The 27,971-nt window shown below is 47.4% G+C and overlaps 1 protein-coding gene across 1 annotated transcript; it reads right to left on the bottom strand.

Moving 5' to 3' along the window:
- Positions 1–55: 55 nt before the first annotated feature.
- Positions 56–27,964, bottom strand: Atp1a1 (ATPase Na+/K+ transporting subunit alpha 1). The gene is made up of 23 exons (XM_005076521.4): positions 27,718–27,964; positions 18,386–18,496; positions 17,576–17,635; positions 15,992–16,195; positions 15,367–15,480; positions 14,950–15,084; positions 14,682–14,799; positions 14,318–14,586; positions 13,668–13,866; positions 12,910–13,019; positions 10,984–11,118; positions 10,321–10,513; positions 9,027–9,202; positions 7,927–8,063; positions 6,846–6,996; positions 6,181–6,349; positions 5,912–6,066; positions 4,991–5,114; positions 3,698–3,843; positions 3,448–3,578; positions 2,887–2,988; positions 827–918; positions 56–416 (listed from the first exon to the last, which is right to left on the bottom strand). Exons 1-23 carry the CDS (start codon positions 27,727–27,729, stop codon positions 388–390), a joined length of 3,072 nt encoding a protein of 1,023 aa, XP_005076578.1. The 5' UTR covers positions 27,730–27,964; the 3' UTR covers positions 56–387.
- Between the last annotated feature and the right edge of the window lie 7 nt (positions 27,965–27,971).

The following is a 27,971-nucleotide window of genomic DNA, read 5'->3' as shown; positions in this document are numbered from 1 at the left end:
ACAGCTCATCACGCACAACCACTGTACCCAAGAAGCATCGAGGACACGAGACAAATTCCATTATAATAGCCATCTTTATTTGTAAAAATCCAGATATAAAACGTAATCTTTCAGTCTTTCCAGGTTTTCCTTTTTTACAAAAACAAAAAGGCACATATAAACCTTCCCCACTGTCGTTCCTGTACAGGGTGTTTTCAGGCAGCCCTCCCCCCGGCCCCCGTTACAGCTACATGCTTCATTCCAGGACGTCTGGCTCCCCACATGCTTTGGTGCTTTCCTACCAGGGTAGAGTTCCGAGCTCCAAGACTTGAAGTACACAAAGGGGGTGGGGTGGGGTGGGTGCAGTGTGTGGCACGATGCTCCACGGCGTGCAGGGCAGTGGGCTAATTAATAGTAGGTCTCCTTCTCCACCCAGCCTGAGAGAGAGGGAGAGAGGGACACACACAGTGAGGCCTCTTCCGGAAAAAACCAGGACAGTGACTCCCTACGGATAACGTGTGTGTGCGCGTGCGTGATAGAGAGAGAGAGAGAGAGAGAGAGAGAGAGAGAGAGAGAGAGAGAGAGAGAGAGAGAGAGAGAGAGAGAGAGAGAGAGAGAGAGAGTGAGTGTGACGGTGTATATGTGTACCTGAGACCTCAGTTGTAGCTAACTAGCTCCCTCCAGGACTACTGTGTTATTAGGTTTATGTCAAGATTTTTTTATACTAAGTTTGGCTTGTACATTTTAAAGTCTTAAAGGCTGTGATCTGTATTGCCCTGAATCCCATTCTCTGTGTGGAAGACATGGCTGTAACGGGACTCAGAAGGAAGCCCAGACGCTCACTTACCGCCAGGGCGTCGCCTGATGATGAGTTTCCGCACTTCATCATACACGAAGATGAGGAGGGAGTAGGGGAAGGCACAGAACCACCAAGTAGGTCTGGAAACAGAATCAGTTACAGGTCAGACACACACGAACCAGTTCAAAAGAAGACAGACAAAGTGCACATCTCCAAAACGACAAGGAAATCATCAGTGGACTTGTCACCCTCAGCTCTGGGGTCATTCACAGGCTCCCCTCCACCACCAGGCCTGGAGCTGCAGAAGCCAGCCTGCATTTCATGAAGGAAGCCGGTTAAGAACTGGGCTGAGCTGACTGTATTTTCTGCTGACAATCTGGAAGTGACTGAACATTTTCCGTAAGTGCTTAAGCTCCCAAGTGCATTTGTCTCCCGCCTTGGCATTTGTAGACAAAAAACCGCCAGTGAGGGTCAAAGCCAGTTTACTCAGACCCTAAACTTGGGTCTCTGGCCGTGGAATCTGGGAGGACCGGCTGTGTGTTTTGAGTTGCCAGATCTGGAGAATAAGAGGAGTAGAGCCCTGACAGATGAGGAAGGTCTTCAGGGGGCCCGGTGAGGCTGCCACAGGCTCCAAGCAACCTCCTGCAGGCACCAGGCTTCCTTGACTACGGGCTCCTGGGTAAACAGAGGAGGAAGGATGGCCCTGCCAGCTTTGCAGTCCCCGCCCTTCCTCTATGCCAAACAGCAGTGGAAAGGTGACCTCATGGCCTCAGCCAGAGGAACAGAAGCACAGACCAAACTGAGGAGGAGCTGTCAGGAACAAGTCGGGTTGCAAAGCGTCCAAGGTGCCTGGAAAGCGGCAAAGTCCTGAGGTTCCACTCTTTCTCGCTGGGACTTTCCAGCTGGCTGTTCAGAGGCCTGTGACCCCTTCTACCCTCCTCCCATTCAACAAGGCTCAGGCCAGTATAATCCAAGTTGGACATTTCTTACATCTGATGCTCTAAAGGGTACTATGGAACCCAATACAAAAAGACACTGTGAGCAAAGCCATAAAGATTATTACCTGGAGAGCAGAAATAGCAAGCCAGCAAAGAGATATGAAAGCCCAGGATCAGGAGGGCAAGACCACATGGAGATAAGCTCCAAGGACTTCAGTCCCAAAGGACTATTGGGTTTAATGGGTTGGGAGGGAACATGCTTACCAATGACAGAGACAGAGAGGGCAATAGTGAACTGGTCTACCATGGGCTTGGACAGGCTGTGAGACACACCCTGGATGCCAGTCCCACCTTGCATTATAGACTATGTCTATACTCACTTGATGTGGCCAAAGGGTACTGATTCAAAGATGAGATCAGCAGAGGGAAGTGTTGGCAAGGGACCAGTAGGAGAGATAGTCCAGATGAATCTAAGCAATGTCAGGGGTGGATGGAATTCAAGAGACTGTTGCTCTCAAAGGGTCTTATGTTCTGCAGCTCAACATGTTTAATCAAGTTGTAGCTGCTCAACCTCAACCAGCAGCGAACACATGTGGAAGTTTCCACAGGCTGCCAGACATCATGGTGAGCTCTGTGCATAAAAACTGAGGCCTAAGAGAAGCACAGTGTCATTCTCGATGTTGAAGGATGGTCTGCTTCTGAACACAGAAAACCTGGTGACCTACTTTCTAAACTTCTCAGCTCCACCTACGCCTGACTGAGGTCAAGGGAACCCCGGATCCTCTCCAAACTCCCACAGTCTCCAGAAAGGAGCAGAGGTGACCGTGACTGGGGCAAGCAGACTCAGGCCTGAGTCTACAAAGTCCGGAACAGCTCTAGGTGGCTGGACTGTGACAGCAGAGGACCCGAGGGCTTAACAGTTTGCTGTTGAGCAATTTCAAGGAACCAGAGCTTATGCAGTCTCACCTTGGGCCAAATCCTTGGCCCGGGCAGGTCTTGATTTGCCGGTCTGCTTTACTGGCAGGTCTGGCTTTCCTACCTTCCAGTGCAGAAGAATTCCTACACACACCTCCCAGAAGCCCAGCAAGAACAGGCACTCACACATAGCATGAGGGGAAAAGCCACACAAACTGTGTCCACCCCTTTTGGAATGCAAGAAGCCCAACTTACTTGAGGGGATACATCCTAAGGGCGGCACCCATCCCAGGGCAGTAGGACAGGAAAGCAGCGAGGGCCGTCTCTTCAAAGAGGCCAAATATTAAGATCTTGTTCCTAAATTCAAGGGAGACCAAAGTTTACAAGTTGCAAACGCAGATTTCTCTTTACTGTTCTGTGTGTGTGTGTGTGTGTGTGTGTCTGAGTGAGACGGCAGATCAGCACCTAAGTGTGAGCTGTCAGCAAGATCTGAGGGGCAGGATGGGGAAGGCTGAGCATTCTACTCTGTGGGTGTGTCCAGCATTTTGACATTGCAACATCTTGTCAACTACAAATCACAGACTTGAGAACTGCAGGTTGTGTGGAGGACTAGGAAGAAAAAAAAACCTTAAAAAAAGTCTCTAAATAAGCTTAAAACTTTGGGTTGGGCTCTATTCACAGGTATCTTGAGCTCAGTGCAGGCTGGACATGGCTGGTGGAGAGTCCAAGAACTTGGGCATGGGTGTCAGATGCTCAGTTTATTGTGAAGGTTCGTTTAAAAATTATCAGGTCCTTTCTGTGCCCTTCACAACTTACTTCATGCCCTGCTGGAAGACAGAATTCCTTCTGGTCTTGCAGATGACCAAGTCTGCCCATTGCACCACCACAATACTGACAAAGAACGCCGTATGGCAGGTGAACTCCACGATCTTCCTCTGCTCGTACGTCTGAAAGGTGAAGCAGGCGCCTCAGCCCTGGCTCTTCCCCAACCCAGCTGGTGGCAGCGCTGCCAGTCCTCAGGGTTGGAGGAGCTCTGGCTCCCTTCCCAGCAAACACGGTTACTCACCCACTGCTGCCCATAACTGTCTTCCACATCGTTGACCCAGCGGTCATCCCAGGTCTCTCGGATGCCCAACAGGTGAAAGGGGAGGAAACCGTTCTCAGCCAGAATCACGAAGTAGGTGAAGAAGCCCCCCAGGGCCTGGATCATACCTACGTTGGGAAAACCATCTGAGTGCTGGTCCTCACTCAGGCCCCTTACTCCACACCCTTCACCCCACCGCCCCAGCAGCCCTAGAGCATTGGGGGCAGAAATAGGAGTTGGTTTCCTGGATCACTGACTGATGAAGGCACAGGAAGACATAGCAGCCAGTCTCTGTGGGCTGAGGGCTGGGAGGGAGTATGTGCATACACTGGGGTCAAGGCCCTTCTGCTCGCTGAGAGTCAGACGACATCTTAAAGCACTCACTTCTCATGCCATCAGCTGCATCCGTCAGGCCACATACTTTACAAGAAATCCGCTTGCCTACCTTTTAGTCTGAGAAATCATGACCTGTTTTGGACTTCAGGGCTTCCACACATTGCCACTGTGCTAGTCCCTGAGACATCTTATGACCAACCCCTTCTCCTGTCATCCAATCCAGCCAGGACACCCCAAGTTATCCAGAGCAGAGCCATCTTTCTCCCTCAAAACTAGGCCTTCCGCAAAGATGTGAAGCTCCCAGGCAACTGCTCTGTTGCCAGGAGTTATCGCATGGAAGTTGGTTTTAATTTCTGTAAGATGCTAACCTACGTTACCTCACCCAGGTGTTCACATACCTAACTGCCATCGAGATCAAGTCACTCATGCTGGCTTTGTCTTATGTTCTCTTGAAGGAGAAAGGCATTAAAATTAGGACATTTGGATTTCCTATCTCCCAGATCTCCTGTTGGTCAGTCACTCCGGCGGGAGATGAGGGTGGAGGAGAACCATCATTTGGAAAGGACCCACTGAGCAAACTTGATGTCAAACTCTCCGTCCCGATGAGACAGAGGAATGTGACCCAGCCTCACCCACAGGGAAAGCTGCCTGAGTTGACAAGAGCAGATCCAGGCACCTGATATTCCACAGGGCTCCAGGAAGGCTGCTCCCAGCGCTAGAACAACTACAGTTTTCACAGAAGGCACCAGTCAGACAGCCGAGGAGTTCTCCATGGCAGAGAGACTCCAGGGTGACCCCAGCTCCCTCAACCACACAACGCAGAATTGAACTCAGGGTCTGACTGTGGCTGAACTGCCTTTTCCCTGTCACAACCTATCCCAGATAGAGTATTCCCTCAGGCCTTTTCTGGTGCCTGCTCCACACAGGGACAAGGCTCACCGATCTGTCCATAGGCCATGCTGATCAGGCGCTCATTCACAAGTTTGTCCGTTTTGGGATTTCTGGGCTGTCTCTTCATGATGTCACTCTCAGCCTGTTCATAGGCCAGGGAGATGGCGGGAACCTAGGGAGGTGAGGAGGGACAGAAGTGGCATTATGAACTTTTTGTTACAAAATTCTTGTGACCTCTTAAAAACATTTTATTTATACATGTATGTGTATTGAGTGGAAGGCCAGCAGGCACTCTTAACCCGAGTCATCTATCTAGCCCCTTGTCCTTTTTTTTTTTCTGAATGGTTTTTTAAATTGTTGTTTGCTTGTTATTAAGTATTAGGTGTAGAGAGATGCCTTTTTCTTGTCTGCCACTTTGGTTTTTTCCCCACCAATCGCCTGGGCTCTGCCACGTTGTAGTCCCCAAATAAAACACAAGACGCTGTATTAATTATGAAGCTGTTGGCCTTTCTTGTTTCTTATTGGCTAGCTCTGACTTAAGTATTTACCCCATAATTGTTAATCTAAGTATTTCTCTTACCAGAGAAAAGTTTCCGGGCTTCTTACCCCTATAGCAGTTATATCTTGACTCCCTGTTGTTTCTCCTACCCAGAATCCTCCTGGACTCCTAGTCCCACCTATCTTGCTTCCCTATTGGCCAACAGTGCTTTATTGAAACCCGAATTCCCATCAATTAGGGAATTCAAGTAAAATTATATAAAAGTGCGAATTCTTTTCTGGTAAGCAAATGTGTACAACTGCTCTGATGATAACGGACACGGAGCCAATGATGCTGAGGCAGGAACAAACCTGGTCCATTCACCAAGAATTCCTTTCACACACCAGCCCCACAGCTACCAGGAACTAGAACCAGTAGCAGAATTATGGTTACATGCTACCACTACATGTGTGGCCATGACACTCACGTACCATGTCAGTGCCCAAGTCAATGCAGAGGATGGTCACGGTCCCCAGGGGCAGCGGAATGTTTGCAATAATAAATATCAGGAAGGGGGTGATTTCCGGAATGTTACTGGTGAGCGTGTAAGCAATGGATTTTTTCAAGTTATCAAAGATCAGACGACCTAGAAAATCAAGATGTTCTTATTGTATGGCTGAAGAGGCAAGCCGACAAGAAACTGAACACGTGTTGAAACACACTCACCGCCTGTTGGGGAGCCCCTTAAAAGTGCTCTCACCTTCCTCCACTCCCGTCACAATGGAGGCAAAGTTGTCATCTAGAAGGATCATGTCAGCAGCTTGCTTGGACACATCTGAGCCAACAATCCCCATGGCAACCCCAATATCTGCTTTTTTCAAAGCTGGAGAGTCATTGACACCGTCACCCGTGACGGCCACGATGGCGCCCTGCCCAGAGAAGATGGGTTAGTAAAGCGTAGTTTCTTTGCAGGGACAAAATGAAGGGAGACAGCAGATTATAGATGCTCTTCTCTCTTGCAGAGGCCACAGTCTCAGCACCATCTTGGCCCAGTACTCACACACACCCCACTCACCAGCATAAAAGAGAGAAATGATAACTATATTTTCCCCATTTAACCTGGACTACTCTGAGGAATGACCCTGGTGAGTGGCCCCATTCCTGCAGGTACAACAATGGTTAAAACTTAGGGGAGGGTCTCCAGGCAACCTTCACTTCCACTGAAGACACTAGGACCCCATTCTGCTATTCCTGAAGACTTCACTGAGCTCTGGGCTACAGTATGGACCGGCCACAGGGTTCTATCACTATGTCATGGCTGAGTCACTCTGCCTATGCCTGGAACTCCCTACCACACAGACACAAAGAGTCTGTTCTCTCACCAGACCTTAGGGCCTGATGTCCTAGCCCTTGCAGCCCACTGACCTGCCTCTGGCAGCCCTCCACGATGATGAGCTTCTGCTGAGGAGAGGTCCTGGCGAACACAATCTCTGTGTGGTACCGCAAAATGTCATCGAGTTCCTCGGCGGTCATGTCCTTCAAATCACTGCCATGTACTACACAGGCCTTGGCATCTCTGGTATTGGGATCAGGAAGGTAACAAAGGTCACCATCCATTCACCAACACTTCAGAAAGAGAACCAAGACCCAAAGGACTTCCCATCACTTAAGAGCCGGTCTCATTCAGTATTTACAGACTCACACAGGCCGCCCACCCGAGGCTCACAGCCACCTGTGGCAGGCCTGCTTCCTGCCTCCCTCTCCCACCCTATCAGACTGACTGAAATAACACCAACACACTTTTAGAATGGCAGAGCTGAGAAAAGTGTTTCTTAGCCCCAATTAGGGTGAGAAAGCCCTAGACCATAACAGAATGAAAACAAAGCTAACTTGTCTCCACTCTCTGCTTGTTAATTGTGTGTGTATGTGTGTGTACATGTATGTTCATGTGTATGATGCACATAAATAGGAATGCATGCCAAGCCACACATGTGGAGGTCAGAGAACAACTTCTACCTGCAGATAGATGTGTTGCAGGCTTCAACCTCAGGTCACGAGGCTTGCATGGCAAGCACCTACACTCACTTAGCTACCATACTGCCGTTTTATTAGTCATGTTCCACTTTAATGCTAGCTCCCCTCCTTTGCCTGAGTTATCTCAACAGTTGCTCTTCCTCATTTGTTTTCTCCGTGTGGACCTGGAAACTGACTAGTCACTAACAGTCCAGTAGCTAACAGCTTTGGACCAGAGGCTAGTCCAGACTGCTTATTATCTGACCTCTCTATGCTGGACACTCTGAATACCTCTAAGACTCTACTTCCAAGTTCTGCATGACATCACTACAAAAGCACCCAGAACAGCAAGCACCATGTGGGTTAGTGTGGCTTTCTCCCTATGAAGAAGGTTACATTCTAGTAGAGCAAGTGCATTCCCTGCTCCCTTAGTGCAAGTCAAGAAACAAATCCCAGAGCCAAGAAGAGACTGTATTTAAGCTTCCTGCTGTACCTGGGGTTCACCTGGTTCACTGGAATGTTGAGGCGGGCAGCAATGTCTTCCACAGTCTCATTGCCTTCTGAGATGATACCCACACCCTTGGCAATGGCTTTGGCTGTGATTGGATGGTCTCCTGTGACCATGATGACCTGGAATAGGAAATCGGATAATATGCACCAACTTACCAGAAATTTAAACATGTATTTATAGAAAGAAACCACGGCCAAAACCAAGATTTTATGATACATGATAATATCATATTGCATATATCATATTTAACAGAAACTAAAAATGCAATTTTAATAAAACCATAAAAAAAAACCACCAAGAAAGAAAACCTAACCCTTGCAGGACTGTATCAGTAAAGGTGTGTATACTGCTGGTGAGTACTCTCATACTCACACAATTCTGAAGGAGAACAGTCACAGATTCTATAACTGTGTGTATGAGCTTGTGTTGAGGGGTGAGGGGACAGCACAGTGAGGGAATCCTTGGAAGCATCAGATCCCCTGGAGACTGAGTCATGGGTGGCTGTGAGCTGCGTGATGTGGGGTGCTGGGTACCAAACTCAGGTCCCATGCAAGAGCAGTAAGAACTCTTAACCGCTAAGCCATGTCCCCAGCCCAGGTTCCTACTTGTTTTAACACTTAGAAAAATAGACTTTAAAAGAAACAAAGTGTTGGGAGGATAATTTCTAACAAGCCTCTCAATGAAGTATTTTCATAAATGTCAAAACAGTGAAAATGACAGTGCAAATACAACACTGAGCCCTCAGAAAAGACAGAGAACAAGTCACTGAAAAGTTGTCTGAAAACACCAGGGATGCACCATTTACTGCATTTCCAAATTTAAACCTCAACTTTCTTCGCCTTTTTCTTTTACAACACTGGTGTTTCTTTTAACAAAAGTAAGGTGCTTTTCACCCCCAACTTCACATCTGTTCTTTATCTGACATTTTAATAGAGTCTGATCCTTCAGGGTTGCACCCAGGGCTTTGGAAATGAGAAACTGATAGGCACTCTAAGAGAAATTAGCTGCCTAGATTTGGGGAAGAATTCACAGGCAGGGAACCACGGCTCTATAATGGAGCCAATGAAACACTTAGGTCCTACCTTAATTCCAGCACTGCGGCATTTGCCCACAGCATCGGGGACAGCAGCTCGAGGAGGGTCAATCATGGAGATAAGACCCACAAAGCAGAGGTTATCCACAGGGAAATTGACTTCATCAGTGTCAAACTGGAAGCCTTCCGGAAACTGTTCATCAGGCAGAAGGAGGTGGCAGAAACCTGCAAAGGATGGCAGGGTACCTGTTAGGGTTTCAAGTGAGGGACAACTGTGTCCCATCGTCCATCATGACTACCTTGGGCAGGGTGCTTACTGTGGAAGAATCTAGTTTAGTAATAACACAGAGTCAGTGACATAAGACAAACATGGCTGGAGGACAGAGTCCACAAGGAAGAACTAGCAAGGGACAGTAGTATTCAATGTGGGGATACTGGACTGACAACACTAGTTTTCAGTACCAGTCCATCAGGCTGCTCAGCACCTATGCAATTGTGTCTAGATACCTCATCTGGAAAACTGAGGGCATCTCTTCCTATCTAGTCAAGTATTACTGAGCCCCAATGGAGGCATTCATAGGAGCTACTTTGAAGATGAACGCAGAACAGACATCCTGCTGTAACTGTACCATGTGGTTGTATCATTTTAAGACTCAAAGACATTCCAGACTTCACCTTCAGTACTGCTCAGTGGGATAGGAGGTGCCGTGCAGGCTTGGGGAAAGAAAAATGTCTTCAGAGAGGATGGTAATTAATCTTCTATTTGGACAGACAGGTGAGAGAAACACTGCCTATAGGTTAGTTTTTCAGGAAAGGGAGCATGACCCAGAGAACTCAACCAAGTGATCAGTTCTCAAGTATCCCATCAGGAAGAAGCAAATAATGGATTTGTATCTATCAACATACAAAATACTGCAAGTGCCACTCATCCAGATACACTGGACAGTGGGAAAAATGAATTTCTAAGCCTCAAGAGCTGCCAAGCTAAAACCCCATGGACCACGCACAGCCATCCCAAGTATTACTTAGGCACACCAAAAATCAATAGATTTGAATTAAGCTTACAGACTAGGTTAATTATTAAAGCCCCACCCCACTCCCCACCCCAAACTGACCATCATGAGGCCATAGGTGTAAGTCCAGGTCAGTTGCAAACCATCAAGACTCTGTTTCCCAATATAGCCATCATGTCTCTACCACTTAATTGCTTTAATCAGTATAAGGCAGAAAGAAGAAAAAAAGCAAGATGGCCCCAGAAAGAATGAGAAGAATGTCCAGAGGACACAGAGGTAGGCAATTGCCATGGCTGTCTATGACAAAGCCACAGGCAGTCACCTGCATACCTAGCACACGCTCTCCAAGGCCTCCCAGTTCCAGGTAGGCATTCTGAAAGGCATCTTTCAGCTCATCGTCCAGCGGCTGCTCCTTGCCATGGAGGAGGATGGAGCTGCAGCGGTCCAGGATCCTTTCTGGGGCACCCTTCATAACCAGCAGGTGTTTAGACTCAGACGTGTTTGGGTTCTTGTGAATGGACAGCTGTGAAGATTATTTAGGAAGAAACATTAGGTGGCCGCACGTGGCAGTCCAGGGAGAAAAAGCAGGCTCTCCTAACTAGCTAGTATTTACAGTGAAGCAAGCTAAGACCTCTGTTCATATCTCATGATACATGCTGAATGCTACAGAAGAAAGAGAGCAGGCACTGCGCTGTAGGCCTACATTCACATGTGAACACACATATGTGCATGTTCACAGAGACAATCCCGAACTCTCTGAGAACCAACGTGCTGATAACGCCGTGCACACAGATTCTCCCTCCCCTTTCAGTCCAACTCCAAGGTCCCCAACAGCATTCGGAAAGAGGTTTCATTTCTCACGATACTCAAATGAGAGGAAACATCTGCATTTAAAGGGAGAGCTTGTAGAACCTGAGTGGAGACTGCCTTTTTCTTTAGCTCGTCTCTCCCAGCCTCCCCTTGCCCTATGTGACCAACCCCAGATCTACACACCTGGTACTTGTTGGTGGAATTGAAGGGAATCTCCACTATCTTGGCGTATTTCTCCCTCATCTCCATCACAGAGCCACAGCAGACCTCAATGCACTTCAAGAGCGCTGACTCAGAGGCATCTCCTGCCACTGTCCTCTGGGAACAGAGACATGGTCTGTTAACACCCTGGAAAGGCTAATTCACAAGGCATCACGGGGAAGCAGAAAGAACTCTGGACAGTCTTGTGAGTGGTGGAGGAAACAGGTGAGGAGTGACCCAGTGTTCACAGTGCCTCTGGCAAGTCTAAGTTCCTTCCCCGCCGGTCAGCTTCAGATGAAAGGGTGTTGGAGGCATCGCCAGCACACCTTCCCAACCTACTGCAGTCTGTTTTTACCTTCCCCCGGCCTGCTAAAAAAGTCCCACAGCCAACACTATTCACAGCTGAACACTTCTGGTTCTAAGTCTGAAAAAAGAAAAAACCTAAAGCAAACACTTGTACTCACTCATTGGCCCAGACTTTAAAATAAAAGGGCTCAGGGTTCAGACAGGCAACTGTGTCAAGGGCAAAGCAAAGGACTCTGTGCTCTTAACCTAATTTAGGTGCGTGTGTGTGCCTGCGTCCGGGTGGGGAGGGGGAAATCACATGGGCTGACACTGTTAGCAGCTCTGACAGTAGCTGGCATTTTAGTCGCTGTGTTCACTTTGGGGACACACACCTATGTTTTCCACAATCCACTCACTTACACTGTCACACAACTATCCTGACCTACTAAGTAGTTCTCCCGGTAAACAACTCCTATACAGGTGAACCCTTCAGACCTCTGACGCAAAAGCCTGACACTCAGGTGAGCAATGAACGCTCACAGGGACAGCAACCCCGTGAAAGAAGGGTGGTGGTGATGATCACTTTTAGAAAAAAGAGAAGCCAACTATTGAACAGACTGAAGTTACTTCCAGGAACCTTCTTAGGGAGGGGGTAGACACACAGCTCAGTCACCCACGTACTTGGAACATCTCCTGATAATCTACCTAGGTTTCCAAGTCAGGAGGGAGAGAAAAATGCCCATTCTAAGGTAAGGCAAAGCACAAAGCAGCCATCTTCAGTGCGACTCCCAAGACAAACAATATCACCCTTAAATCAATGTCAGGCCAACACTAAGCAAACTGCCTTCAGAGACTAAACACAGCCTAGCCTCACAAGAGACGCCACCTCACTTACATCTGAGCTGTATCACTCTGCCAACTGCGTTTATACAGAGAACTCCCACAGGCAGGCAGCTTCACAGAGGGCAGATGGAGCCCAGGCAGCCCCATACAGCTAGCTCCCTGACATCTGTAGCCCACGGTCCTTCTGAGACGGCACTGTCAGCTGCGTGGCACAGTCCATTCCCAGCATTTCAAACTTGGTGAGTATTCCAGGAGGCAGACTGTGCTTGCTATTATTTTTGCATCATTAGTAAGCAAGCTAAGAACAAGTAAGATAAGGGAAGTAGCTGAGCTATTTTAAGAACATAAATGGCTTAAGGGATTTACTGGAATCTGGTGTATCTGAACCTGCACACACAATTAGAATCACTAAAGCAATCTCACTGCCCCCTCGGTTAGGCGCTCTCATAGGAACAGGGGCAGAACTGGTCTACTTAGGTTTTTCCACCAAGCAAGACTCTTTCTCGCCTCGCCGCCATCTCACTCAGATTTTTACTTTCTTTCCTCCCTTTCCCCAATCAGTGTGGATCGTGGCCACTGAAAGCACATCAGAGCGCCAGGCAACACCATCCTTGCCATACAGAGCAAAGATTCCTACACAAGGATCTCAGGCAATCTGCAGGGAAGTTGTTTTCCTACACACAAAGGTAAGGGGCTGCTTAGAAAGAACAGTGGCAGTTCTTACGTGGTGACGGTACCCTTAGCCCCACCCCAAACAAGCAAGCGCACCCCTGGGGTTACCTTAAGAATAGGCAGGTTTTCTTGGTTTGCCTGAAACACGGCCCTGTTACAGAGACCAGCAATTCTGGACAGAGCGAACCAGGTGGCTGACGTCTTGTCAAAGGAGACACCTGATGGAAGCAAGAAAACATGACAGGAAAATGATGTGCTGACTTTTTAAAAACGTTTCTCTGTGTGTGTGCCTGCATGACTTTATATGTCCCATGAGCATGCAAGTGCCCGGACAGGCGAGAGGCGGGCAGTTGTGGGTTGCCTGGACATAGGTTCTGGGAATCAAACCCAGGTCCTCTGTAAGACCAGCAAACACTCTTAACTGAACTGTCTCTCTAGCCCCAAGACTTAATGTTGAATGCAGTTCCATTTACAAGTTCTATTAAAGCTCCACAAAAATCCAAAATGATATAGCTCACTTCCTAATTAGACACATTAGCTTGTAGTGGTTCTCAATCTATGTATAGGGCTAATTCACACACTCTACTCTCTCTCTCTCTCTCTCTCTCTCTCCAACAATAAATATCAAACTAAAAAAAACAAAGCACTGTCATGAGCTGGTAGGATGGCTCAGAAGGTAAAGGCTCTTGCTGCCTGCATGATGAGGTCTGAACTCAGTCCCCAGAACCTATACGTAGAAGAGAACAGACTCCTGCAAGCTGCCCTCTGATCTCCACACGTATGTAACAGCATACCTGTGCCCACACGTGCACAAAATATATATAGCAAGGCAAACAGGTGCTGCGGTGTGAGGGGCCCAGGCTTACCACTCTGATTTTCCGTGGTGTCAGCTTCATGGATTTGATTGTCAAACCACATGTGGGCCACTGTCATCCGGTTCTGAGTCAGAGTTCCAGTTTTGTCTGAGCAGATGGTGGATGTGGACCCCAAGGTCTCCACAGCTTCCAAGTTCTTGACCAGGCAGTTCTTCCTTGCCATGCGCTTGGCAGTGAGCGTCAGGCACACCTACAGATGGGACAGGCAAGAGACGACATCACGCAGCCACACTGAGTGCTACATCAACTCCACCACATGCCGAGGCCGGGACATTTCTCCCACCTTCTCCTGAAGTCATAATGGTAAAACCTCATGAAGGTGGTGGGGATCTCCTCCCACCCCCCAAAAAAGAATGTAATAAAAATAACAGAATTTAGTAAGACAATCCTCTGTATTGACCTTCAAGTTATTCTTCTTACACTGTCCTGAGCTAGACTACATGATAACACATAAGACCATGTTACGTATTTGGGCTTCTGATAAACCTCGGCTGATGTTTTTCTCTTTCAAAGTTTACCAAGTGACATGGAACCAAAGACTGCACAAATACATAACACAGAAGTTGGAAACTATGGTGGAGCCTGGCACCCACCCAAGCTGAACTGAGTGATGGTGACTGCTGCTGTCCAGGGCATCTTACCGTGACAGTGGCCAGCAGACCTTCTGGCACGTTGGCAACGATGATACCAATGAGGAAGATGACGGCCTCCAGCCAGGTATACTCAAGGATCAGAGAAAGAATGAAGAAAGAGACCCCCAGGAACACGGCCACGCCCGTGATGAGGTGGATGAAATGTTCGATTTCCTCAGCAATGGGTGTCTGGCCCCCTTCCAGCCCAGAAGCAAGGGTGGCGATTCTGCCCATCACGGTCCGATCCCCGGTGTACACAACGATGCCACGCGCAGTTCCTTGAGAGGCGGGGAGGGGGAACTGTGTCAGCCAGAGGCCAGGTTTCAGAAGAGGCAGGACACACACGTGTAGACTTCTGTCTTAAGCAGCCTACCTTCCACACAGTTGGTTGAGAAGAAGGCGATGTTCCTCGTCTCCAAGGGGTTCTCGTTGGTGAAATCCGGGGACCGAGTCTGGGGTTCTGACTCACCCGTGAGCGAGGAGTTATCCACCTGTGTGTGAAGAGAGTAAGTGTAGGATGGACACCCGGGCTCACCACAGGCTACTGCGAACACCCCAAGCTCCCCATGGGCTACTGTGACCCTCGGTTCACTCTGCCCACTGCGCAGAGCTAGGCAGGAGAGGTCTCCTGGCAAACCTACCTTGCAGCCGTTTGCAGATATTATTCTGAGATCAGCAGGGATTCGGTCTCCACCTTTCACCTCTACCAGATCCCCAACTACGACGTCTTCTGCATTGATGCTCATCTTCTCGCCATTTCGAATCACAAGAGCTTGCTTTGGAAGGGAAGACGATTGACAACAGTAGATGGATCCCAACAGGGCAAGGGTAAAGTTCAAAATAAGAAAACCAAGTTACAAGTGAATTTATCCCAAGTTACCTGAGCCTACAGCAAAGATATCATTCATCATACAAAACGATACAGCTACAACACCTTAGAGCCATTCCCACCAGACAGACTCAGATATCACTTCACACTTGGAATATCTTAATTCCACATTAACTTATGTTGTGACAGCTGTCCATCTCTCAAAAAGGAACGACAAGGCAGCAGGTACCTGAGGGACCATGTTTTTGAAGGATTCCATGATCTTGGAACTTTTAGCTTCTTGATAATAGGAGAAACAGCCAGTTATGATTACGACAGCCGAGAGCACCACACCGAGGTACAGCTGGAAGGGAGTATACAAGGCTCGTTAGGCCCCACGACTTTCAGCAAAGCAGCTCGAACAGTCAGTATTTCAGAATAAAAAGCAGATCTGGAGAGGTCATGGCTACAAAAATAGGAAACTCAAACCTTCAAGTTTACCTCTCTGGTGCCTGTGGGGACCTGTGTCCTGTGTGTGTGTGTGTGTGTGTGTGTGTGTGTGTGTGTGTGTGTGTGTGTGTGTTGAAATTAATTACATACCCCTCTGGCCACTAATTTGATGAGGCTTTTGCAAATATTCTAGGTGACTCTATTTCTCCTGTTTTATTTATTACAACAATGCTATCTTTCCCAGAATTTCTGAAGAGCAAACTTTTCTAGGCTAGCATAACGCATCTAAGTGAAGTACTGCGCTCTGCCATGCAGGAGTGGTAGCAAAGCCACTGCCACCAGCGCTCTGAAGGACCCAGAGTGGAAGAAGGGTAAGTGTGGACAGGGAGCACAGGACAGGTTTAGGAGGTGACTACACAACTCACGTCATCATTTGGTGGTTCCTCTTCTGTAGCACTCCGGATGCCGTAAGCCAAGAAACAAAGAATGGCTCCAATCCACAGCAACATGGAGAAGCCCCCAAACAGCTGCCGACAGAATTTGACCCATTCAGGAGTAGTGGGAGGGGGTGTGAGGGCATTGGGGCCATCCCGGGCCAGAATCTCAGCAGCCCTCGCAGGTGTTAAGCCCTGAGGAGTAGAGAGGCATACATCAGCTAGACCACACCGGTATTTATAAGCCATCACGCTCTCCTAATAACAAGAAGTCCACAGCGGGATTAGGTAAGAAACAGGCTCCCAGCTGCAGGGTCAGGTGAAGCCTGGTGGCCTACCCTCCTCACCCCCAAAGCAAGCAAGGGATCCCAGCAGATAAGCAAAACTCATTCCCTTAGGAACCTGTAATACCCTAAGACCTCATTTAGAACTCTTTAAAAAAGGAACTGAGGAAAATCTGAATCAGGTTGATTTTTTCCCTTAAGTTTTAGATCCAAAAGTTACAAATTTTAACCAACTGGTTCGGTTTTGCAAGTTAGAAGCTTCGAGAGTTTTCTGTGCATTGATCCTATGGGGGAAGGGAAAACCTACACACAGGGGAGCAGGAATATTTTTCTGCAGGAATCCAAGCTCTTCCTGAGTTAACAGCCAAGTTGTAACTACAGAGCTTCATTCTCACAATGGTAATAAAAACACTGGCCTGGCAGCAGAGGGCTCCCCCACACACATACCTCAGCTAACTCCTGGGAAACCTGTCAATTTAACATCGTTCACGGGAAAGGCCACTGCACAGCAGCCTGCATAGGCTAATGGTACTTAGAACCTGTCTCAGTGGCAGACACAAGACTCACTATCAAAATACCAGGTTAAAAAAAGACAGAACACAGCCCTGTCTAAAGTGTCTGTCGATATGCACTTGGTGTTTGTGTAACACTGGTGTCAACTATGAAGTGTGAAGAAAGAAAAAAGAAACAGTAAGAGAAAAAAGCAAGGAATTACTCACCATCCTCATCTGACTCAAGTCCCCGCTGGGTTATTCACTATTAGGTTAATAAAACAATGACCTAACATTTGAGCCCTATCTACACCCAAGCACTGGGTTGGGGCCTTTAACTAGCCTGCCTAATTTCATGATGATCTCTTATTGGCTACTAACCCAGAGTTAATTGACTGAGTCCTAGACAGCCCACTGACATCTATTCTCTAAGCATTGTACCCATTAATAATTGTTTGTTTCTATTACATTTTTATGTCAGGGTGACAAAGTTCTGGCACACCACCATGAACCAGGCAGGCACGGATGAAGAGGGGAAGGAGCCTGGCTTTGGAGCCGCCTTCAAAACTGGGTGCTCACAATGCACTGGTCTGCAGCACTAGCAAATGGGGATGCTAATGTCCACTCCCATGAAGCGTCAGGGAAGGGAAACGCAGCTTCAAACCCAAGTTCTGTGCATGACACTCAGCCAATGGTGGCCGTCAGTGAGCCACTCCTGTAGCCTCAAGGGCAGACCCAAGAGATGGAGCAAAGCAGTACTACAGTTTGGTCTGGCTGGCTTTGAGTGAGTGAGTACATACTCGGCTCAAGTCTGTTCCGTATTTACGATGGAGTTCATCAAGGCTGAGTTTATGGTCATCCTAAGGAAAAAACAAAACAAAACAAAAAAATAAGTTAACATCCCAATACCAAAAGGGGAAAATAAAAGCACCCACACCATCCAACCCTATTAAGCTCATCAAAGAAACTTTCTTCCCACAACTGCTTGGGCTAAGCATCAATCTCATGGCTTCCTCAGGGATAGCCAATGTTGGGTGACAGAGGTTCACCATCACCTGCTACATCAAGTCAGAGAAAGTCAACAACTCTTGGAAGTCTAGATGAAGACCTCATTTGTCCAGGTTGGCTATAGATAGGTTAAGTCATAAAAGACTCCTTAGCCTACAGAGGCTGCAGGTCTTCAGTACTTAGCATACTTCAGGGGAAAGCAGACACTGTGGTACCAACCACACCTCCATTGCTAATGGATGTGGATGAAGAACCTTTTTAACCCTTTAATAGCTGCAAATAACTGCTGCAAAAGAAATGTTGTAATCCCTTTTAATTGAGCAGGGTGCAGAAGCATACACTCACAGTTAATAAGACACAATAATTATTATTATTTCATTATTATTGTTATTATTATTTTGGTTTTTTGAGGCAGGGTTTCTCTGTGCAACAGTCCTGGCAGTCCTGGAACTCCCTTTTTAGAGCAGGCTAGCCTCGAACTCACTGAGACCTGTCTGCCTCTGCCTCTGAAGTGCTGGGATTAAAGGTGTGAGTCACCACCACCCAGCCTGGTGCAATTAATTAAGACAATTCATAATCCCAAGTTTCCTTCCAGTACTTACCATAGAGACTTCCTTCTTCAGTTCATCCATGTCCCTTTCCTTCTTAGCCTTCTTGCCCTTTTTGTCAACATGCTCCGATACAGCTGCAGGCTCATATTTGTCTCGTCCAACCTACAGAAGGGAGAAGGGAAGAGTGGGCTCTGTATGGTACCTGACAACTCAAGGTTGTGTATTTTGTGTGTGGGGAGGGGGCGGTGGAAGCTACAGGGACACAGACAGTTGGATTAATATTCATGACAACACAACCTATGGGCTTATACTGTGCAGTGCATAAACAAAGCCATCGGTGGCAGACTACTGCCACCATCACCCAAGACATCTGTGTCTACCCTAGAAACATGAAGATCAATAGGGAAATTGTAACAGGCTTCAAAGAGCTTGCCAGGTCAAGCTGAATTTGGCATGAACAATGGTCACAATGTTAACATCCCTATTCTGTAGTCTTCCACTTTGCCCACTGAAGTAATAAAACCATGTTTCCATCAGTAATCTGGAGCCCGGTCCAGTACCTAGGAATGTTTGCACTGTGAATCAGACAGACAGAAGCTGAAGTCATGGGCCCCACTACCCACCAGTAAGGAAGTGTGGGGGAAGTCACTAACTCCTAAGGGTCACTTTCCCTTTCTACAACCTGATAAGAACAGACAACCTAAGTCAGCAGGTTTGAGGATTTAATGATACATCTAATGCCAGTCACTTTGTCACTATGACTAAATTCTCACTGCAAAGACACCGAGCAACATTTAAACATCTTTAGTGCTCACATAAAGGCAGTAACCACATTTCATTTTCTCAAGACAGAAGCAAAATGTCTAAAAGTCCCTAAAATTTTTAAAATAAGCCAGAAGAGAGAGTCTCCACCACATTCTGCAACCTTAAAATAAAGTACCCCAAAATGAAAGGAGCTGGGAATGTTTTGACACAAGCAGGATGCAGGAAAAGAGTGTGCGTTATCGCATAATTCACAAGATCCACCTCGCCTCTCAAAACTGGAAGAATTTTTAGAGAAAATGTTGATTCTATAGTTTAAATTTAGATCATTCCACTCCCCCACCCTGTTTAAAGTGCTCGAGCCTATCTGCATGAAATCTGAGCTTGGTACTCCAAAATCAGTTCACAGAGCAAGAGGCCTCTCCCCTGCAGGCTGCCTCTGCCCTGCAGGTCACCTCCCAGGGGAGGCCGATACTAACTTAATGCTTGTCTTACAATGAACGCTTGCTTGGTGGCAGGCAGTGTTGCTATTGTTTCATGGACCTCTCTTCTAATTTTAAGTGGTTCACTAACAGCTATTCAACAATACCTGGGAACTCTACTGTCTACATTAAAATATTGTTTCTCCAAATAAAAATAAAACCAAAAAGCATGCATTTCAGTCACCATGCAAAATACAGCATTCATTTGAATTTGGAAGGCTCCAAAGAGAAAGCCTGCTCAGATTAGTGGGTGTTGGAGATGTGGCTATTTGTGATGCTATTCAACACCGTGTTACTGTTACTTGACAAATAATTTCTTCCCTGAGAGCAGGGCACTGGAGTCTTCATCTTATCAGTTCAGAGCAGAGAGGGGCTGAAGACAGTCGACATTCCTAACATTCTCTCCACTACGGAGCAGCCACAGCTCTAAGGGCCTCCCCTGAGTGTGGCTCTGGTGCCAGAGTTAAGATGAAAAAGCACCACATGTGTGGAATAGAAAGGAAATGAGAGAGAGGGCTTTCACCAGGGACGAGCCACATTCCTTTACATGTTTAAGGGGACAGCACAACACTCTAAAGCCATCTCAAAGACGCCGACTAAGGGCTCCTTCGTGTATGTGGCCAGTTTGTACTGGTTTTACAGCGCAGCTTACACGTCATTAAGCAAGTTCAGTTTCATGGAAATATGCCTACAGGAGAAATGGTATCAGAATGCCCAATGCTCACTGTCTGTGTGCTTCAGTTTCTCTCAGACTTCGAACATTATCCATTCTAAAAGGCGAGAGAGAAATGTTGGCGAAAGCCAGCCCTGGACACCTTCCAAAGTTTTTATCACCCACCACAAAAGCAGTGTTTCCCCTCTACCTTCACAGCTACTGAGAGTAAAGTTGGGGAGTCTACATTCCCTAATAGCTAACCCCTTTTATAAATTCATGCTGTTCAAGGCAGTTTTAAATGGGGACATCTGTAAAAGGCACATGGAAAGTATTAACATGTAAAATTATTTCTTCAAAACCTTAACTTTTCCAGCAGGCAATGTTTGTCTAAAAGAACTAGGCAGCTTATCCGATTCAGCTCTTGCCCACAAGTAAAACAAGAATTTCGTGCTAGCTCTCCCTGGTGCGGATCAAGAGACACTTAGGTTCCTATGGACACCAAGAGCAGTCATTTCAAAGCTGAAAAAGTACGTGTTTGTGGTGTGAGGTAAGACAACGTTTTCCTTATTGTTTCTTTTAAAAACAAAGGCCACACAGGGGAGTGGTGAGGTGTTTACTCCGTGGAGTTCATTGACCTTCCCACTTGTTTGGGCACTGGGCATGTAGTTTCTCCTTTCGCCATTAGAAAAGGCCGATCGCTTTCTCAGGGACTAAAGGCAGTGGCACACTCCATTGAGTGACTCCCTTTGAGTGTCTCTGAGGAAAAACATGGATGAGGCATTCAACAGGCGGTGCCATGCTCAAAGGGGCAGTTGGTTAAAAGGGCGTAAGCGGGGTTATTATTTTTTTCCATTCTAATTTAAGAATTAGGAAGTTGTATCGAGAAATACTCCATGTGACACTTCAAGGCTGGCTGTGTCATTATTTCAACCTGTGCATCCTACAGATTCCACCTTCTCAAAGAATCTCAAGGAAATTTTCTACTGTTCGCTTTGGACAAAAGGAAGGTATCTTGGAGACAGAAAAGAGAAAGTCCTGGACGGGAACAACAAATCATAGATATGTAACAAGATTTCATTGAAAAAAAAACCACATGCTGGCCAGTCCTCACAACATGGGAACAAGAAATCCCCATGACCTTTTGGAGTAGAAAATGTTCCTTCCTCTTCTTCAGTTAATTCATCATTTGCAGGAGGAAATGTGTTTGGCAAAGGTAGATGACAGCTTCAATTTACCAATTATTACAATAAATATGATGACCACATACCCACACACAGTTACACACACACACACACACACACACACACACACACACTCACACATGCATGCACGTGCTCACGCTCAGTGAAATTTTAATAAGGTCCTTCCTCCTCAGTAGCCTACACAGGCACCAAAACTACCTCTGCCCTTCACAGCACCCAGGTATCCTTCTAAGGCTCCTGGTTCTACAGCCACAGGGCTCAGAAGGCCTCTTCCAGACTTCTGAATTCCCGCTGAACTTCCCAAAGGGTACTGGATGCCCAAGATCCCAACCCACTTTAGCCAGGCCAGTGGATGGTGCTTTTAACTGTGGCCCATGTCACGACTCTAGTCTTGCCACCTGCCAGCTACATGTCCTTGAACAGTCAGCCTTAGTCTCCTGATTTGTCATAACTATTTGTCATAACTATTAACTTACCAAGGGATTCTGATAATTTGGTTCATTGAATCTGAAAACAGAACACCTAACAAACAAAACAAACAACCCCAGCACTGTCTCCAGAACTGGAAACAAAAGCTTTTGACTAGCAAGAGGGGTTACAAACATGGCAAAGTACTGCCCCAATGCTGCCCAATTCGGCTGTGGAGACAGAACCTTCAAATTCAATTTGGCAAACTCCACCTTGGCAGGGAAGTCAGAGACAGACTGATCTGGCTGGTTGCTACAGTAGGCTCTGCCTAATTTTGGCCAACTGTTAGTATGGGAGGGGGGTAGTATCCCTTAATCTTCCCTGGTTGTCATGTCAAACCTTCAAACTCAGCTCTGTCTGTAAAGGTTCTCTGCTTAGTGCTGTACAAATATGACTGTGATAACCTAGTCAACACACACATTACTGCCATTCCTTGCTTCCTGTAGAAACAGCTTTCAGAGACATTTTAAAGAAAAGCATCAATCCGGCCTAGTTTGCCACATTTCTAATTGCTACTAAACCTAAGTGGTTTAGTTTAGTTAGGCAAATCTTTTCTAGCTAGAGTCAGGAGAGCAGTACCAAAGCCTGGGCTGGGTAGGGGCCGATAATGGAGGACAATGGACAGTCAGGGTCCTTTAGCTGCTGTTCTCCAGCCCACAGCGATGCTTTTGGGATAGCAATTCTCTGAAGACAAGGTAACCAAGGGGGCACCTCCTCCCAACCCCATGCCTCTTCTCACTCCGGAAGACTACATGCTAGAGAATGTGCTTCAGCAAGGCCAGAGCTCCAGGTCCTTTGTGAACCCAGTTCAGTATTTAAACTTGGGCTGTAACCCATTGGCCACAAGGATGAGCGAGAGCAACTATAGCTCTTAGCCACTGGGTTCCCCCATCCCATGGGAACATTACCTAACCTTCCTCCCCCAGTGAATTCTTAACAACCTGCCAGTCCACCCCCCCCCCGCTAGAGTGTATCCATACTCATTTGACAAAATAAACACTGTAAAGTATGTGAAGAATCACTCTATTTTAGATTTTCTTCATCTTAAAATATATTCAGTTCTCCCACTTACTAAAAACACCAGCCCTGTGGGACATTCTACCTCTCCAAAAGGCCTGAATGACTCAAAAAGCAATACAGAGAGGACCATCAGTTTTCAGCAAGTCCCAATCACTCTTTAATAGGTGGCTTGAAGCCTAAGAGGCAAACTGACTACTGGGTTGAAGAGGACAAGGCCCTGACATCCTAGAGAAACACAACCGGTCATGACAGGAAGGATGCAGAGAGCCTGAGCACCCCAAGTGCCCTAAGGCTTTAAATAACATCAGGATAGCAGACTGGAAAGACAAACACCATGGATGACAAAACGTTACAGTGATTACTAATCTCCAAATAATGAAGGCTCCAAAGATAAAGCCCGAGCCAACATCAATCAACTTTTCAGATCACCAACAGAGAACATGAGATTGCTGTTACTAAATGGGGTTTCAATAAACCAGATAAGAGACAATGACCAGATTATTTCACTGTCAAGTCACAAAGCAACTAGAGAATGAGGTCTATTGGATTAAAAAAAAATCCCTTTGGCTCAGAACCCAAATGAAACCAAATCAGAGTGAAAGTGTGTGTGTGTGTGTGTGTGTGTGTGTGTGTGTGTGTGTGTATGGGGGCAGGCATTCCTCTTTTCTCATTGACAGAACCTGTTATTCCAAACACCAAACAAATAACTGTTAAGAACGTCTTATGGATTCCCGACACCAGATTTCAGCACAGCTAAGGAGGTGAGTCATATGGAGAACAGTCGCTCTGACTGCAGCCAAAGAACACACTTCCTCTCACACTCTCAATTCAAGGCAATGTGAGAAGTTCAGCCCTGACTTTGTTAATCCCTCCCCCTCATATGCATATATAAATGAAGGTGTTTTAAAGGTGCCACACTGTAACATACCCCTACTAATGAACAATAGCACCTACTAGACACATTTTCAGAGCAATCTAGAATTAGACAGGGCTGGCAGGACTGGAGAAACAGTCTGCCCAGTGCTTTGTTATCCAAACCCAGCCACTCTGATTATTGTGAGCCCATCTGATCTGACACTCGGATTTCTTCTTCAGGCCTGCTGGCTGGCAGGGGGCCCTGGGCACTGATGTTCCGGCTGAGAAACGGCCATTTCATCCAATGAGACTTTCAAGAAGTGAAAAATGACCACTGATCATGGTGAAAGTCTTCACTTGGAAAGTAAAAGTTGATGATGGAAAATCCAAGATGCTACTAATTGGATATGCTTGTTGGGCAAACAAAGAGTTGCCAGTCATACCAATGGGTACTTCCCTTTGAGGGGCAGTGACCAGTGTTTCTCATTCTTTTCCAACTTTAATGTTTCTCAGGGGAAAGGAAAATTGTTCCCTAGCTTTGAAAAGGCCCGAGAGTCAACAGTAGCGCTTTCTGAAGGTCTGTCTGCTCACAGTTCTGATGACTTAGTAAGCCCCAGCAGGAGTAGATAGACCACATACTAGCATGGCGCTCACTCTATAAACAGTTCGCAGATGACTCCACTGGATCCTCAGGGTGGCAACTCTACATCTGGCCAGACTAGAAACTAGAGTTTCAGGGCTTTTGCTTAAAAACAAAACAAACAAACCAAAAAAAAAAAAAAAAAAAAAAAAAAACACCAAAACGACCTGCTTGTCTTCAAATGAAACAAAAATTTGACTTAGTTCTTCAAAGCTGTTCAGGGATGTTTAGTTAATGCCTCCCTCTCATTATTGAACTATTCTTAAAAGAGCAGTCTGATGTGAAGAGAAAGTCACTTATCTGTGCATTTGTTGTTAAGTAATCCTCAGGCAGTGCTTTTGGAGAGTTTAGGGATGGAGTGTGAGTGCCAAGCCTCTCTCTGCTGTAATGCTGGATTCTTAAATGTAATTTTAAGTTTTAGCCCTCATCTGGATAAACACTCTACAGGATCTTTACAAAGACTTTTGGGGTAGGGTGAGGGGTGTTCTCTATTTTCCAGGCTTTACAGAGCAGTCTTATGTACTATTCTTCTACCCGAAGGTGAGTCATCATTGTTACAAACTTGCCAGCAGAGAACGCTACAAATTAACAAACAGCAAGCAGCCAACAGGATACAGCCTTACATCGGGACAGAGAGAACCTTCCAGGCAGGGAACTGTTACACTCTTATCCTGTTTGACTAGCAGTCAAAAGGTGGACACAACCTGAAACCCTCTGCTCCTATTCCCTGGGCCTCCCAGGAGCAGCCCCAATGCTCCTGGCAGGGCTGGGCCACTTTCCATTGGGAGGACTCTGCCTTACAGTGTTTTGAGTCTAAAGTACCAGCTTTATAGCAGCCAGAGGGTATTTAGTCACACTTTCCAGTTTAGCTCCAAAAGGGCAATTGATAATGTTACCATACAAGCAGGATTTCTGCTGACATGTGTACCCCTTGTGTCACCTGAACCTGAACCTCCTCCCTACCTGGTCTTTAGATCACTACCCATAAGCTAGAATTTCTTTTCTAGGTAAGTAAGTTAATGGTAAACCAAACCCAGAACCGCAGTGAAGGGCTAGGGAGACCCTCCCCTTTCCCATCTTCCATAACCTTAAAAACAAAACAAACAACAATAACATCAAAAACCCAGAAAATCTCCTGCATTTCTAAACAAGCATGATGCGCACCTTTGGTGAACTACACAGTGTAGGTGGTAGGCCTCATTGAGGATTTAAGCCGAGTCACTGGCAAAAACACCCAACACAAAAAAGGGGACACAATCCTATCTTATCCCAGGAATGATTCAGCAAGCTGATCCTCCACTTTCTCACCAAATGTTCAGGACCCAGGCTTTGAAAACTAGAAAGAACCACCTGAGATTATTACCCACACCCAAACCTGATGGCACTTGAGAAAGGGGGAGTGGGGTCACAGTGACCTTAAAAATGAGTGCCATGAAGCTTCTGGTTAACCAATTATCAAAAGGGCTTTAGTCATCGCTCCACCCACATTTCAATCCCCATGTGGAAAAATCCCAACATTTCAGTATGAAATATTCCTCTGACCAGTTCAGCCTTCATAAAGTCATTGAGAAAGACATGCACACACACATGAACGCACGCACACAACCTAACATCCGATTTCTCAGAGTACTCCAAATACCTTAGTATTGTTACTCTAGGCATTTATTAGGGTTCTTAAAAACTTGTGTTGCACTTCCACTAAATACTCAGTTGGACTGTTATTGTACCTCTCCATATGAGATTCATCTATGGCCTATGGGCAAGAATATGACTTAAACAGCTGCCTGGCTTATTTATTATTACAAACACTCCAATTCCTTTTGAAAGATAACTTTAGAAATCTGCACATAAGTCATGCTAGGGGTTAGATGTATGTGCACGCTTGAGAGCAACAGGTTGTCCAGCACCTGTTGTCACTAAACAATCATTTGACCTTGAACAAGTCACTTCACCTTCCTAGGCTTCCGTCTGTCTGTCTTTGTACTTCCTAAAAGCCACTCAAGGTCTCCACTTGACAAGACACTTTTTGAGGCGAGAGGAGATGAAAGAGAGGGTTTTAAAGAATAAATGATTTATAGGGATGGTGTGATACATAGGCCAAGTTTCCATCCTGGGAAGTGGAGCAGGCCGGCAATCGGCTGCGCTCTGATGCTGCCTAACCCGAGGTCCACCCTGGGTACTCCCACTGGCCTTATTCTCCCTACCTGGCTCAGGTCTTAAAATTACCTCCTTCAAAATCTATTTAGTCTCTAGAGAGTGTGCTTCCCTAGATGGGGAGACCATCTCAGTATACACCCGGGTGCTGTAGGACCTTCGGAGTGTCTACAACCTGCTTGGTCAGCCAGGAAGAGGATGGCGTGGACTCTCCCACCTGTATTCTCATGACTGCTGCTTTTTCAACCTAGGAACTGCTATTTTCAGGGTTATTTGGGGTTATAATTTTTATCCGCTGGATTTGAGCTGCTTTGAGGTCAGGAGCTAATTCTTGTGCGGCGGATAGGAATAATGAAGGTGGAGACTAAGCGTTGGTCGTGCTCCGAGTCCCTCATTCCCTTCAGAAACCGCTCTTGGGTGAGACAGCCAAGCAGGAAACCCGCATGGCTTTTCTAACACCATCTACTAGCCGACCTCCAATCCTTTGACGGACTGACTGTACCCAGCGGCTCTGGAGGGTCAGCCTAGCCGTCATCCCCTGACATAAATCTACACACCCCTCCCCAACGTTAAGACGGCAACACGTTGCCAAAGGCGCATCCTGTTATGGAAAGTGGCCCATTTTACAGCTCTCAAAAGTATACCTTAAAGGCTATCTTAGGATTGTGAAGGCACACCCTTTCTGGCACTAGCTTTGCTGGGCTGGCTCTGCCGCAAGGGGAAGCCAGTTTTTTTCCTTTGGGGGAGGGCGGTCGCCTCTGCGGGGAGCTGGCCGAGCCCCAGCGCCTCCAGGAGAAGGGAGTCTCGACCCGGAGGCTGCCCTCGCCGGCGCCGGGCCGCGGCGAGAACGGCCACCGCGAGGGGGCCCTGGCGGAGCTCCCCGGGGGAAGGGGAGGAGCGCTCCTTCCCCTGGGCACGGAGGGAGGAGGGAGAAAAGGAAGCGCCAGGCGCGCGATGAGAGCGACCGGAGGGCGCGGGCAGGGCAGGCGCCCGGCTCGGGGATGCCGCTCCGGGCGCTCCCCCTCCGGGTCCGTCTTCCGCGCTCAGCGCCCCCCTCTCGCCCGCTCCTCCATTGCCAAGAGACGGATCCCCAAGCCGCTTCCTCCTTGGCCCCATTCCGCGGCCCGGGCTCGCCTGATACTCACCCCCTTCCCCATGGTGGCGGCGCTGCGGGCCCCGCGCCGGGTCCTGTGGCTGGAGACTAGAAAGAGGAGAAAGCAGCTCCCGGCCGGGAGAGCGGGGCCGGGGGAGCCGAGAGGCGGGAACTAGGGCTGTTGCGGGAGGAAAGAGGGAGGACGGCTGGCGCCCGGGACCGAGGCCGCCGCTGCTGCCGCCGCTGCTGCCGCCGCTGCCACGTGTCCGCCTCCTCCCGCCGAGGCTCCGCGCCCCAGACCCAGCC

Source organism: Mesocricetus auratus, unplaced genomic scaffold (assembly GCF_017639785.1).
Source record: "Mesocricetus auratus isolate SY011 unplaced genomic scaffold, BCM_Maur_2.0 Super-Scaffold_100009, whole genome shotgun sequence".
NCBI lineage: Eukaryota > Metazoa > Chordata > Mammalia > Rodentia > Cricetidae > Mesocricetus > Mesocricetus auratus.
Note: the sequence above shows the minus strand (reverse complement) of the source record. Positions and strands in the feature narration are given on the sequence as shown.